We start from the raw sequence: 14,402 nt of genomic DNA, 5'->3' as shown, positions 1-14,402 counted from the left end.
ACCAAAGCACTGGGCCAAACTCCAAGTATCCTGTTGAAGAAAGGAAGGAACCCACGGAAACAACTAATCTGGGCTCATAGGAGCTCAAAGACTCTGGACCAATAGTGAAGGATCCTGCATGGACTGACCTAAGCCCTCTTCATATATGTGACAGTTGTGTAGCTTGATCTACTTGTGGGACTCCTAACACTGGGATCCTTAACTCTTAAGCTAAGTTTTGGGAACCTATTCATCATATTGGGTTGCCTTGCCCAGTCTTAATAGAAGGGGAGGAGCTTAGTCCTACCTCAACTTGATATGCCATACATAACACCCACGGGAGGCCTGCCCTTCTCTGAACAGAAACAAAGGGGAGGCAAGCAGGGCCAGGGGCGGGGGGGAACAAGAGGAGAGGAGGGAGGGGAAACTGAGATCAGGATGTAAAATAAATGAAAAAATAATTAAAAACAACAAAGAAGGAATTTCAGCCATCATTTAATAAGAATCCTGAATCCTCTGTGGAGTTTAGATGACATAAACAATTTTTTTAAAAGCTTCTAGCTTCATCTCTTACTCCAAGAGACAGCATTTTTTGTATTTTTGAACCTTCCAATTACAAGACAGGATTTCTTTCTCTATTAGAATGTCTAGGAGAAGACAATGTAAGAGATAATGTATAAACTTCACTATACTTATATACTTTTAGAAATAACCTTTATTGCCTTGGTTCGGGAGAAAAGAAAGGTTAGTCTATATAATGACAATTCTACAATATAAAGCCAACTTCAAAAGATCCATCTTTAGTATATATTTGCATTCTCATAACAAAATACATGTTCGAAACTATCTTCTGAATACATAAAGGAGACATACCTGGAATGATATCATTGATGTGCAGAAGAATTGTACTTTCAACACTTGCAAAGCTACAAAGTTGTACTCCATCAAACATTCCATCCCAGTTGCCAATAGGGTTATCCTTGAAATGCCAACAAAGTAAACCTTTATATACCTTTGTCAATAAATATAAATGTGAACGCCAACATTTCTTTCAAAAGTATTACCTAAGATATCTTTCATAGAAAAATGTTAACTATTTTGCCCAAAAGAAAGGCTGTATTAGAAATATCTGCTAAAGTAACAACATTTTACAATAAAAATAATAACAATCAACTTACAGCAAACACACAAAATAATGAATCAAAAGCATTTTTCATACTTTAATCTGCAGTAATAACACCAGCTGAGGTTTAAAGAGACATTGTCTGCAAAAGAAAACTTACTAGGATTGCATTATTTTACCCAGAAACCTACCCTTAAAGTTAATCACACATCTGCATCCCCTGGGCACTTTGCTCACTGTATTACTGTGTGTCTTTTTATAAACAGAAGAGCAGTTACTTCAGAATTCTCTTGTTATCTGTGGGTATACAAGACTTTCCTTAAAAAATGGGGAAAGTCTTGATTTTCTAAGTTATTCTCTACTGTGTCACCAGCACAGGAGTTATTCGTGAGGCACAAGCAGATGGTCATGAAACAACTGCCCTGAGAACCAGTGAGGAATGTTAGCGTGTCCCTGGAAGCAGACAGCCATGAGTAAAGTTGGGATCGACCAACTTTCTTATCAAGAAGTCTAACGGGACTGTTTGGAGCTGATGCTCGCATAAATCAAACAATGGACAGAACTTGTGTGGAGCTGGCAGGCAAGTCTCAAGACAGCCTGCCTGGGCTAAATAAGATGACCTCCTAGGTCACCATTAAGAAGGGAGAGGACCCAAACAGTTCCTGTAACATCTAAAGCCTGGCCCAAGAAACCTATAGCAAGGGGAGACTAAGTCCAAAAACTAATGGCCTTCTTTCTCCAACATTCTCTCTACCCAGTCTACAACTCCTCTGAAACACTAAACTCTCATTTAGAGAATTCTTGTTCTTAATTATTAACGATTCTGAGAGACCCACGGGTCTTACTCTGGCTCTAATTTCACATAGCGAGAGTCTGGCAAATTCTTATTTTGTACCTAACTAATGAGCCATCTTACACAATTTCTAAGTACAAGGCAACAGAAACACATTGGAACATTCATACCCAACCATCTCTGTAGAGCATTTATGAATAAATAAAAATGATTATTAAAAATATTCACTGTGTGAGTCTGCTGCTCATAATCCTCTCCCAACACACCCTGGTAAGAACAATTATGAAGGAATCTCCTTTATCCATAATGAACTTTTGCCTATACTTTCAGTCTAAGATAAAAATGTTCTCAACTTCTTTCTCCTCATTCTCTTAGGGCCACGTTAATTCACTATGTGCACTGGAATGCATCCATTGTTAGCGAGTATGGTTATTCAGTAATAAAATGAGTGACACAAACAAAAGGAGTCATATTATACCATATGACCTCACTTCTGAGGTACCTACAGCAGGCAAACACCCAGTCTGTAGTTACCAGGCATGGGCAAACTGGGCAGAATTTATTTAATAGAAACAGAGCACAGCACAGGATGATGAAAAAGTTCTGTAGACAGACAGTGGAGAGGCCATGATGAGAATATGCCAAATGATTTGAACTGTTAGTGTAACCATGGTTACACTGGAGCCTTTCTTATACACAGTTTGCCGCAATAAGAAAACAGTTTTTAGACAGTGAAAATCCTGTGGGAATACTCTGTCAACTCAAAAAGCAGTATGATTCTTTTCCTGAGTATTTTCTATTAATAACTTTCTACATTCATTATTATGAGAAAATTAATTAAACGTTAGCAAATATACAAAAAGTATCAAAAGTATTTTTAAATTAAAGGAAAACACAGTATCATACAATATATTTGGACTTAGTCAGAGAAATGTCAGTTTGTTTTATTGTTTTGGTTTGGTTTTTGTTTTTGTCTACTGGTCAGTTAAAATAAGGATAATTAAAAGACTGAGATTATTATCCCAGTTTCTTAAAACACGAAAAAATTTGGGAAATGTATTGTTTCTGCTCACATTCCTACTGTAATGTTTCTGTACGAAAGACAAACTGGAATATCTTCTTTAAAATACTGTAAATTTGAAGAATACAAAGTGTTCAATTTATTCCTAAATTAATAATAAAATTAATATATATATTCACAATAATAAAACTCAAAAAATCCTTACCATGTCCACACCAACAAAATATCCTAGACTCTCTATTTCTGGCAAAACATCACAGAATATTACTTTTCCAGATTCAACACTTTCTCCGACCTTCAAAGATACTCTGGAGTTTTTTTCCAAAGGGGGAGGTTCAGCCTGCATGGTATCCCCTAGGGCTGCAAAATCACTTTCCAATCCATTGTCATCATCGTCTATGGGCTCCAGCTTGTCCAATGCCACAAACACGCCACAATCTTCATCACACTGAAAAAGCTGTTTCTCTTGATATACCCCATCAGTGAAACCTTGGCCACGATGCTCTTCCTAGTTTTCAAAGTTTTTTTTAAAAAGAGATATAAAAAGATTATCCATTAAAGGGATTTCAGGAAATTACTTTGGAAAAACTCTAAATTATATCCATAATATGAAATATGACTAGAGCTGCTGTTGGGTTTAGGGTGTTTAAAGAATAAAGAAGCTGTATCTGATGATGAAACTAACTCATAATTTCAGATCATAATTCTTTTGAGAAAGAGTGAGGATTAAATTTACAACATAGTACTACCACGACTTTTGTCATGAACAGGCATTCAACTTTAACCAAACAGCAGCATCAGCTCCATTTACTGAGAACAAACTGTAACCATCTACAGCCATCCACCGTACAACTACTATAAGTCATGTGTGCTCTAAGCACTTCACAGATGAGGAACAGGTTAGGAGAACTTGATGTAGGTTAAGTAGCTGGCAATCCTGCTAGTACATACCATAGCTGGCAGTCACAGCCTAATTATTTCACTGCTCGAAAAGCCAAATCAAGAAGCAAGTAAAGCGTGACCTCTCTCTACTCCTGAGAGTGTCCAAATGTGAACCAATAGTCAGTTTGGAATATAGAATTCTTAGATATGTTGCCACGGCACATAAGTTCCAAGGCAGTTTATACATTCCGGGAATAAGCATGAGCAAACTGAAATTGCTGCAACACACTTCAAAAATTTTACCTCTAAACAGTTATACTTAGTAGCATACACTAAGAACTGGGAATCTTGTGGGTACTATCACAAGATAGTTCACATTTTTTTAAGTGTTTATAATTACAATTGGCAGTGTTAACTTTTAATATAGGAAACTTAAAATCTTCTTAGATATGAAGTCCAGAATAATGACTTGTAAGTTTCTACCGTAAGAGATAACTTTTTAAAGTTTTCAAGAATTGTCTTTATATCCTCTCAATTTATCATTAAATAAATTTGGGGGCTGGACTATAGCTCAGAGGCAGAGGGTCCTGAGGTCCATCCTGAGAACTATACTAAAAACAAACAAACATAAAACACAAATCTTATAAAGGGGAAAATATGTGCTCGTGGTCTCTCACTCACGCGCACACTCGCTTTCTCATACGCTCTCTCTCTCTCCTTCTCTCTCTCAAATGTCCTAGCAAACTTACCAGCAATTCTACTCCAAAGAAAATCCCCGACACTGTCCTGTCCGCTAATAACGGTCCTCTGAAGCGCACAACTCCTGGAAATTTCTCTTCCCCAGATCGCAGCTGTACTTTCACAGGGCTGCCCACATCTACCTGGAGGCCTTTAGTTAGTCGAATTCTGTTTCTAAATAGGCTGAGCCTCTCCTCACAGTTGGTAATTGCCAACAGTAACTCTGTAAATTTCTCAGTAATGTGATTAGAGAAGGTAGGGAGTAAAACAAAAGAGACTTTGGAGCCTAAGAATGATTGTGTGTGGTTCCTGAGTCTTGGCTGTTTACCTGGCCCCGGGAGGAGTCCGGCCAAGCTGGAGTACCCGTGTAGAGGTGCAGGAGCAAGTGTTCCAGGGATTGAATGCCATGTTCAGGAAAACGGATGGTTTGGGAATATGGTAAAAGACAGGCAACCTGAGCCCTTTAGGCCAGCTTCCATTTAAGATGTAATTAGATTGTCCATGGCTGCTCACATCAGGCTCGCTCATTCATAATGTACCCTCCATGTTCAGATCCAAAGTGTCTGGGTCAAGTGGAAATCAAACTAGTCTCTGAAAATTGAGATAGGACCTGTGTAATAGGCCAATCAATACAATAAATTCTGCTCAAATCCAGACATCTTGGGTTTCAGAAGAACTCCTTCAAAGCTTGAGATTTCCCATTTGTCCTGTCTTTACTCATCTTATCTAAAGCAAACCAAACCAAACAAAACGAAGATACAGTCTAGTGCATAGAAGTGTTGGCATTGCCATTCTACCCTAAGCAACAAGCTTAGAGATGTGGAGTCACAGGCAAACCAGCACCCCAAGTTAGAGAGAGTGAGGAGAATGCCCAAGCTCTTATCTCTGCCGGAACCAGGACAGGGAAACCTGAGCTATAACTGGTAAACTGCCAGGAGTTCTATGTGAACAAATCAGAGAGTGAAAACTTAGGTCAGCACCTCACAGGCCAGAGAAAAAGCCCCTCTGCTTCTGCAGGGCAAGGGAAAGAATATTCAAAAATTATCCCAAGTGCCGCACTCTTCTTAGCAAGGCCTGCCTTGGGAGGAATGTCTGGTGAGAGCTCGGCCAGCTGGGGTTTTCTACAGCCTGATTAGGCTGGAAAAGGGAAACGCGAGCCATCTTGTTCTGCCCAAGGGTGAGGAGAGCTCAGAAGTAAACTCTGTGATGTGTTCACTGTGAAGTCCTCTGTCACAAGACTGGGTCACATCACAGAACTGTAGAACCCTTCCCATCTGCACACCACACTACCTCATGACCAGTGACTGACAGTAGTTGCTTTTACCCATACAGTGATTAAAAAAACTTCCAAGAGCCGGGCGGTGGTGGCACATGCCTTTAATCCCAGCACTTGGGAGGCAGAGGCAGGTGGATCTCTGTGAGTTCGAGACCAGCCTGGTCCACAAGAGCTAGTTCCAGGACAGGCTCCAAAACCACAGAGAAACCCAGTCTCGAAAAACCAAAAAAAAAAAAAAAGAAAAAGAAAAAAAAAAAAAGAAAACAACTCTGTTCAAGAGGACAAAACAACAGCCTACAGAATGGGAAAAGATCTTTACCAACCCCGTATCAGACAGAGGTCTGATCTCCAAAATATATAAAGAACTCCAGAAATTAGACATCAAAATTCTAAATAACCCAATTAAAAAATGGGTTACGAAACTAAATGGAGAATTCTCAACAGAAGAATCTAAAATGGCTGAAAGACACTTAAGGAAATGATCAACATCCTCAGTCATCAGAGAAATGTAAATCAAAACAACTCTGAGATTCCATCTTACACCTGTAAGAATGGCCAAGGTCAAAAACACTGAAGACAACTTATGCTGGAGAGGTTGTGGGGAAAAGGGAATACTTCTGCATTGCTGGAGGGAATGCAAGCTGGTACAACCCCTTTGGATATCTGTATGGCGATTTCTCAGAAAATTAGGAAACAACCTTCTCCAAGACCCAGCAATAAGACTTTGGAGTATATATATCCAAAGGATGCTCAACCATGCCACAAGGACATGTGCTCAACTATGTTCATAGCAGCATTGTTTGTCATAGCCAGAACCTGAAAACAGCCTAAATGCCCCTCGACTGAAGAATGGATAAGGAAAATGTGGTACATTTACACAATGGAGTACTACACAGCAGAAAAAATAAAGACATCTTGAAATTTGCAGGCAAATGGATGGAGCTAGAAAACATTATATTGAGTCATGTAACCCAGACCCAGAAAGACAATTATCATATGTACTTACTCATAAGTGGTTTTTAAACATAAAGCAAAGAAAATCAGCCCACAAATCACAATCCCAGAGAACCTAGACAACAATGAGGACACTAAGAGAGACATACATAGATCTAATCTACATGGAAAGTAGAAAAAGACAAGATTGCCTGAGTAAATTGGGAGGATGGGGACCTTGGGAGAGGGTTGAAGGGGAGGGGAGAGGATGGAAGGGAAGCAGAGAAAAATGTAGAGCTCTATAAAATCAATTAAAAAATTCTAAGAAATATGAAACGGCAAAAGCACATTACGACCAAGCAAAGCAAGCATGAGTGAGAATCAGCTTCAAATAAGCATGAACAATAAAGTTATCAGACTGAGAATTTAAAACAAACACAAATAAACTGCCTGTGATGGCCCCTAGCTTTAAGGCCAGAACTTGGCCGGCTGAGGCAGGGAAAGCACAGTGAGCTGGGCTAGCTTGGGCTACATAGTGCCTTCAAGGCCAGCCTGGACTACAGAGTAAGACTCAGTCTCAAGAGAAAAGACAATAGTTACATAAATAAGCCATTTAACAATAGGCTAAGGAACATAATAGACAAAGTAGACTCTGTGGAAATCAATGGGCAATTTAGGCAGAGGTGAGACTCCTAAGAACCAAATAAGTACTAGAAATCAAAAACATTGTAACATGCTAAGAATGCCTTTGATGGGTTCATTAGTAGACTGAACATAGAAGAGAGAATCTCCATGCTGAAGGGCATCTCAGTTGAAAGATCCCAAGCTGAAGAGCGAATGAGGGAAGGGGAGTACACCAGAGAAACCCAGAGCAGAACATCCAAGCGCAGATGGGACACTTCAAAGGCTGGGGTGCACATGCGCCAAGAACACAGGGAGACTCATGAAAGGATTGGAGGGTGTAGCTGAGCAGTTACGACCGAGGAATTCCCCCAAATTAGCATCACACACAAAACTACAGGTCTGGAAAGCTTAGAAAACAGGAAGTGGCTAAACCAGGATAAGCAGAAAAACGACACCTGGGCATAGCGTTTAGAGTTTAGAATCAATGAAATTATTACTCTTTAATTCTTCAAAATGCGGCAGAGGGAAAGCAACGTTCTATTTACAGAGGAGAAAAGACTAGAATTATACCTATGTCTCCTCAGAAATCATGAAATCAAGAAAAGAATTGGGCAATAAAATGTTGAAGGTGTTGGTTGAAACAGTCTGGGGTACAATTCTCTATGTGGTGAGCCACTCCAAAAGTAAAAGCGAAAGCTAGGCATGGTGGTGCTCACTTTTAATCCCACGAGCTCAGGAGGTAGAGGTATGTAACATGAGGGCTTGCTTGTTGGGGTTTCCACAGCCAGTAAGCCCCCAAAGAAAATCACTCAGAGAGTCTACATTAGGTTATAAACTGATCAGCCCCTTAGCCCAGGCTTCTTATCTTATTAGCTCTTGTAGCTTATATTAACCCATTATTCTTATCTATGTTAGCCACATGGCTCAGTAGCTTTTTTAGCAGGGTATGTCACATTCTGCTTCTTCGGGGGTCTGGGCAGGACTGGTAGGAATGGGCTTCCTTCTTCCTAGAATTCTCCTGTTCTCAGTAGAGGTAGGCAGAACTCTGTGAGTTTAAGGCAAGCCTGGTCTACATGGTGAGTTCCAGGACAGCTAGAACCACACAGTAAGATTTTGTCTCAGAAATTCAAAAATAAAATAAATAAATTAAATTAAAAAATAAAATACATGAAATAAAAATAAAAAATTAGAGAGATAGTTGGTGTGGAGATGCATGCCTGTGATCACAGGGCTTAGAGGATAAGCTCATTCTTGACTACACAGTGAGCTGAAGGCCAACCTGGGCTACATAATGAATGTCAGGACAGTCAAGCTATAAAGGGAGACTCTCTAAAAAACTCAAAAATGAATAAAATTAGAAAAATCAAAGAGAAAGTTGGTGTTGTGATGTGTGCCTGTGACCGTAGCGCTTGAACAATAAGGTGAGGTTAAGGCCAGCATGGGCTATGTGAGATCTAGCTTCAAATCTTTTGAAGAAATTCATTCATGGGCAGCACTGTTACTTTATAAGACGTGTCAAAGAAGTTCTACACACACACACACACACACACACACACACACACACACACCTATACAGTGAAAGAAAGGGGTTAGAGAGAAGGCCCAGTGATTAAAAACACTTGCTGCTCTTTCAGAGATGCAGAGGACCTGGGTTCGATTCCTAGCACCCACAAACATGGCTCACAACCATCTGTAACTCCAGTTCTAGGGGTTCCCGAACCCTCTTCTGGCCTCTGTGGGAACCAGACCTACACATGGCGCATGCACATTCATGCAGGTCAAATTCTCTCTCTCTCTCTCTCTCTCTCTCTCTCATATGCATGCATTCACACACATACACACATGCACACACACACATGCACGACAGAATAGAAGAGTGCGAAAATGGAAGAATAAATAAAGATCAAATCAAAATTCTTTACTGTTCTACTTACTTGATATCACAGACAGCTGTGGAAATTTTAATGGTGACGTTTTATTTCATTTATAGATGTCTAGTTGTACTTAGAGGGAAGTGAAATGAAGAACCAGGAGGAGGGTTTATGACCACCTTGCACTCCTCATGAGTTAGAATTATTTAAGAATGGGCGTGGATTCATTTTAAGTGCATATTGCAAACTCAAGGGTAGCCAAATGTAAAACAAAACCACATTTTTTTTTAAAAAAAAGCATAATATATGTTAAGGAAAAGGATAAAATGAAATGATACTAAATGATCAATTAGGACCACAAAAGGCAGAAGAGGAAGACAAAATGGGGATAATGAGCAAGGACACCAATGAAAACCCAGTAAATGTGGGGAGGCACACTAAGTCCAACACATCAACTAAACAATTAACACTAATGACCTAATTATGACAGTTCAACACAGAGATCAACAAAGAATCAAAAAAGATGCAAATACGTGTTTTCTATAAGAAAGCAATTAAAATATAAAACACATGTAGAGGTAACGTGGGCATAATGGCACATACCTGTAATTCGGGATTCATGAAGATGAGGTGGGAAGATCTTAATGTCTACATATTGAGACCCTCTTTCAAAAGGAGGAGGTTGGGAAGAAGGAAAGAAGAGAGGACATGAGGGAAAAGGGTAGAAAAGGGCATGGCTTGAACACTAGCCGAATGAAAACAGGAAGAACTATATTAATTCAGATAACGCAGACTTCAAAACCAGGAAGGTTAGCGTGGCATTTTTCTCTCTTGGTAACAAGCTTCCTAACACAGGGTGGGAGTTATTCCAGCTCAGGATTTCAGTGCATTTCTTTTAGGTCTGTGACATGGCAAAGACAACACAGTAGAAGAGGAGGCCAGGAGACGGCATCAGATCCCCTGGTGCTGGAGTTAACAGGCAGCTCTGAGTGCCTGGTGTGGGAGCTGGGAACCAAACGCAGGTGCTCTGAAAGAGCAGTATGTAGTTGATGCTAGGATTAGACCCTTCTTTATTAGAAATAAAAGGGGAAATGTTGTGGGAGCTCGATCCACTTAGCTGAAGACATTTGGGGTGAGTTTGTTTTTCCATTGTACCCCTTAATAAGTGATTAAATAGACTTTTGTGGGCTTTCACTTTAATGCACACTAGGTGCTGGCTAGTTTCATGTCAAGTTGACACAAGCTAGAGCCACCTGAGAGGAGGGAGCCTTAACTGAGAAAATGCCGCTATAACGTTGAACTGTAGATTCGCACACAGGGATTCTCATCCACTGCTGGAGGAAATACAACATGGTACAGCCAAGATAGTCGGGCAATCTCTTACAAAGCTAAAGATGTTCTTACTATACAACCCAGCAGCTGAGCTCCTGGAAATTTACCTAAAGGAGAAAAGAGTCTATTTCCACACAAAACCTTGCACCTAATAGCCAGCCTTATTCCTGATTGCTATAGCTTATAAGAAATCAAGATGTCTTTCAGCAGCTGAATAGATAAATGAACTCATGCCCATTGTCTGGAAACACCATTTAGCTACTAAAAGAAATGAGCTACCAAATACCCAGAGAATACACATAGGACTCCCCAGAGACTGACTGGAGAGACGGCTCCAAGCCTGAGAGCCTTGACTGCTCTATGGAAGGACCAGAATTGGAATTGCCAGCACCAGCATCAAGTGACTCCAAACCTGTGACACCCACTTCAGGTGCTCCATGGCCACCTTCTCATGTCTGTGGACACCCACAAACACACATGTGTGCCTAAAAACACATACATGAGTATAAGATAACCAAATCTTTAAAATAGATATGCAGAGAAGCCTTAAAAATGCATACCACTAACTGAAGGAGTCAGTCTGAAAAACCCACACCCTGTGTCACTTGAAGTGTGTGACAGTCTGAAAACTGCAAAACTACCAACATTAAGACAGTAAGAAAATTGGCAGTGACCAAGGGCTAGGAGGGTAGAGGGAGAAAGGTGGAGAACGGAGGATAGTTGAAGCAACAAAGCCTCTCGGAGCAATACTATTGCCATGGATAAATGTCATTACAAAATTTCCACAGCCGTTAAACATACCAGCTCTAAGAGAAGTCTGCTGTGAGCTGTGAGTCCTGTGTGGCAATATGTCAATGCAGGCTCTGATTTCCAACAAATATCCCAGTGTGGGGAGAGATGCTAGGAATGGGGAGGAATGCATGAACGAGGGCAGGGACACATGGGAAATCTCTGCGCTTTTCATTCAGTTTTTGTGCGAACCGAAACGTGGCCTAAAAATAAGTCTACTAAAAACAATTTTGGCTAATGAGGGAAACCCCAATTTGAACATATCCACATCTCTCGGCATAAATGCAAATTAGCATTTGAAACTGTTACTTGCCTCGTTTCTTTCATCTGCTAAATGAAGCTAACGGCTCGTGGGGAGCGTTAAATGAGAAGAGGGTGGAGGATAGTCTCTTCGACGTGCTCAACGCCATTCCAGTGCCAGCCACGCGAGTTCGTGGAGGCTAACAGTGCTCTGCACATTGGGAAAGTGATGTGAAGCACCGCACTGGAAAAAGGAAGCAATGTGAAGTCAGCATAATCACAGAAAATGATACCACTACACAACCAACCTCAAAGAAAAAGAAAATCCCACGACTACTGTATTGTGGTAGCAGTTACAAAACAGCCAAACACCAAGGTTTGCTGTGTACTTGGAATCCTCTGAAGAATGTCAAATTAAAGAGGAAAATAATTGATTTAGGAACAATTTGCTGTAAATGAGGTAATGATTTCCAATAAAGCATTGTATTTCACTGTAAAAGTATTTAGAAAAATGACAGTATACACTTACACAAAACACAAGCTAAGATACAAACGTGCACACACACTTTTGCTGACAGACCTTGATGCCACCTGCTTGAGAGGACACGGGCCCTGAAATCCTGAGTCTGATGTTTGTGAGATTGTCTCTGTGACTTCATCTTGGTTCAAAGCCGCTTATTTATTTCTGGTTTTAAGACATGCCTTTGGCATAACTCAAATGCTTGAGAATATTTATCATCCTTGTTCATGTTTCCAGAGAGGACAGGATTTGCTGTTCCCTGGAGTCAGAGAAGAAAACAGGCTGGGGGCACCTCTTGCCTGTCCATGCCAGTGACCGCCCATCTGGCGTTCGGAGAGCCATCCCTTAGGGATGATGAGTCTTGGCCACAGAGGGTCCAGCCTGTGGCTCTGTCCGGCAGCCTGGGACTTCCTTGTCATATGACCCCCCCATGTAACGTAATCTTTCTCCTTCGTTTCTGGCAGTTGAGAGAGTACAATGTACGTGAACTGAATAGGTCCCAGAATCTAAATCGGGAGAACCCATGAGGGAGCGAGCTCCCCAACAGGCTTCAGTTTTAAGCTTTATTGTAAAATACAGCTTCCTAGAAATCCTCCTTGTTATGTAGAGAGTTTGTGCCCTGTCCCACGGCTGAGCAGTGGGTCTTGGACGGCTTTTCTATCTCTGAAAGGTCTGGAGGGAAAGAAGAGTAATCCAGGCCTAAACTCGGTCATTTGCCCAATTCATGTGTGCCTCCAGCTCTACACAGACTATTCAGAAGGGGAGGAGAGAGGTGGAGCTAATATCTAACGGGGCTGGATTTTACTTTGGGAAGGTGGAGAATGCTAATGGTTGCCAACAGTGTGAATGACTGATGGGGTGGTGTTGTGTCTTCTATGTGGCTGCAGTAGTAAATGTTATGCTGTCTACACCAACACCATGACACAAAGAGCAAGCCATAGGCAGCAGTGTATCTACAGCCAGGTAGAGGAACACAAATAAACCAACACACCAAACCATCCAGTCAACAACAAGAAAAACAAGCACACCTAGGAAAAAAAGAACAGGTTTCTAAGAGATAATAATGAGCCAGGTGGTGGTGGCACACGCCTTTAAACCCATTGCTCTGGAGGCAGAAGCAGGAGGATCTCTGTGAATAGTAGAGATAGAGTGTGGATTTAGATAGACCATAGGCACTAGTCTATGAGAATAGTACAATGTCATTAGGAATCATGATAGCACTATTTGTTAAGACCATTGTATTTGGTTTTACTCTAGGTCTCTGGGTTGTTGGTCACCCAACAATATTGGGTATAGATTCCATCTGTGGAATGGCCCTTAAATCAAAACGGTTATGAGTTGGTTGTTTCCATGAGCTTTGTGTCCCCATTGCTGTAGCACGTCCTGCAGGCAGGACACAAGGAGTTGAGTCTGGCCTGGAGTTACATTTCTCTTTTGGTGGCATGTCCAGGCTCATCTTAAAAAATTATTATTTGAAAATTTTATACAAGTACACAAGGTATCTTGATCTCACCCATCCCCTATTCTCTGTTTCAACATCCCTACACCCCAGCATATCTCCTTCCCAATTTCATTCATTTTTCTTCCCATATGTGCATGGGGATGTCCAGTGAGGCACAGGCAATGCACAAGTGAACACAAACCCATAGAAAAGTGCCTCTCCTTCCCTCGCAAAGTAACTAATAGCTCCTCGGCTGGGAGCGGGGCCATGGGCATCGCTCCCTCGCTCATTCTGAAGTTCTTTCATTGTTGTTGTTGATGATGATGCTTTGTTTCATTGCTGTTTGAGGTAAGGTCTCACTATGTAGCTCTGACTGGCCTAGAACTCATTCTGTAAACCAAGCTGCCTTCAAACTCACAGAGATCTGCCTGTCACTGCCTGGAATGCTGGGATTAAAAATGTGCACCACCACCCCTGCAGAGTTTGAACTGGCTTGATCCCGTGGAGGTCTTGCACATATGACCACAACTGCCGTGAGCTGTGCCACAGCCAAGTCATGTACTGAAGACAGGGATTCCCAACACTTTTCCTGCCCTTAGATTCATCCCAGCCTTCCTCCAAGATGTTCCCTAGGTCTTAGGGGTGGAGGACTTTAACACTGCCATCTATGGCTAAGCACGCACCACTTAAACTCAGCCCTTTGATCTGACTCCTTCTCATCTGCTAGTTTCTAATTTGTTATTTTTATAGTTATGTATATGTGGGAAGGTGTGTACCTGCGAATACAGGTAGCCCGGGAGGCTGTTGTGCCCCCTGGAGCTAGAATTACAAGCAAGAATG

At 41.2% G+C, this 14,402-nt stretch overlaps 2 protein-coding genes across 2 annotated transcripts in view; both read right to left on the bottom strand.

The window, feature by feature from the left end:
• The window catches only part of LOC121462852 (ubiquitin carboxyl-terminal hydrolase CYLD-like), a 48,913-nt gene extending 44,147 nt beyond the window's left edge, over window positions 1-4,766 (bottom strand). The window contains exons 1-3 of the mRNA XM_041674815.1: window positions 4,548-4,766; window positions 3,122-3,424; window positions 853-958 (exon numbers count right to left, since the gene is read on the bottom strand). Coding sequence (XP_041530749.1) covers window positions 853-958; window positions 3,122-3,262 — 247 coding nt within the window. The 5' untranslated portion in view covers window positions 3,263-3,424; window positions 4,548-4,766. The remainder of the gene's footprint in view (window positions 1-852; window positions 959-3,121; window positions 3,425-4,547) is intronic.
• Window positions 4,767-11,670: 6,904 nt separating this feature from the next.
• LOC121462842 (serine/threonine-protein kinase Nek1-like) overlaps window positions 11,671-14,402 on the bottom strand; it is a 152,148-nt gene continuing 149,416 nt past the window's right edge. The window contains 1 exon segment of the mRNA XM_041674803.1: window positions 11,671-11,845. Within this exon segment, the coding sequence (XP_041530737.1) occupies window positions 11,722-11,845 (124 nt within the window). The 3' untranslated portion in view covers window positions 11,671-11,721.

This window comes from Microtus oregoni, unplaced genomic scaffold (genome assembly GCF_018167655.1).
Source record: "Microtus oregoni isolate MIOR12 unplaced genomic scaffold, Mior012 000025F_ref0000491, whole genome shotgun sequence".
NCBI classification, from domain to species: domain Eukaryota; kingdom Metazoa; phylum Chordata; class Mammalia; order Rodentia; family Cricetidae; genus Microtus; species Microtus oregoni.
The sequence above is the reverse complement of the archived record's forward strand: the minus strand, read 5'-3'. Positions and strand labels throughout refer to the sequence as shown.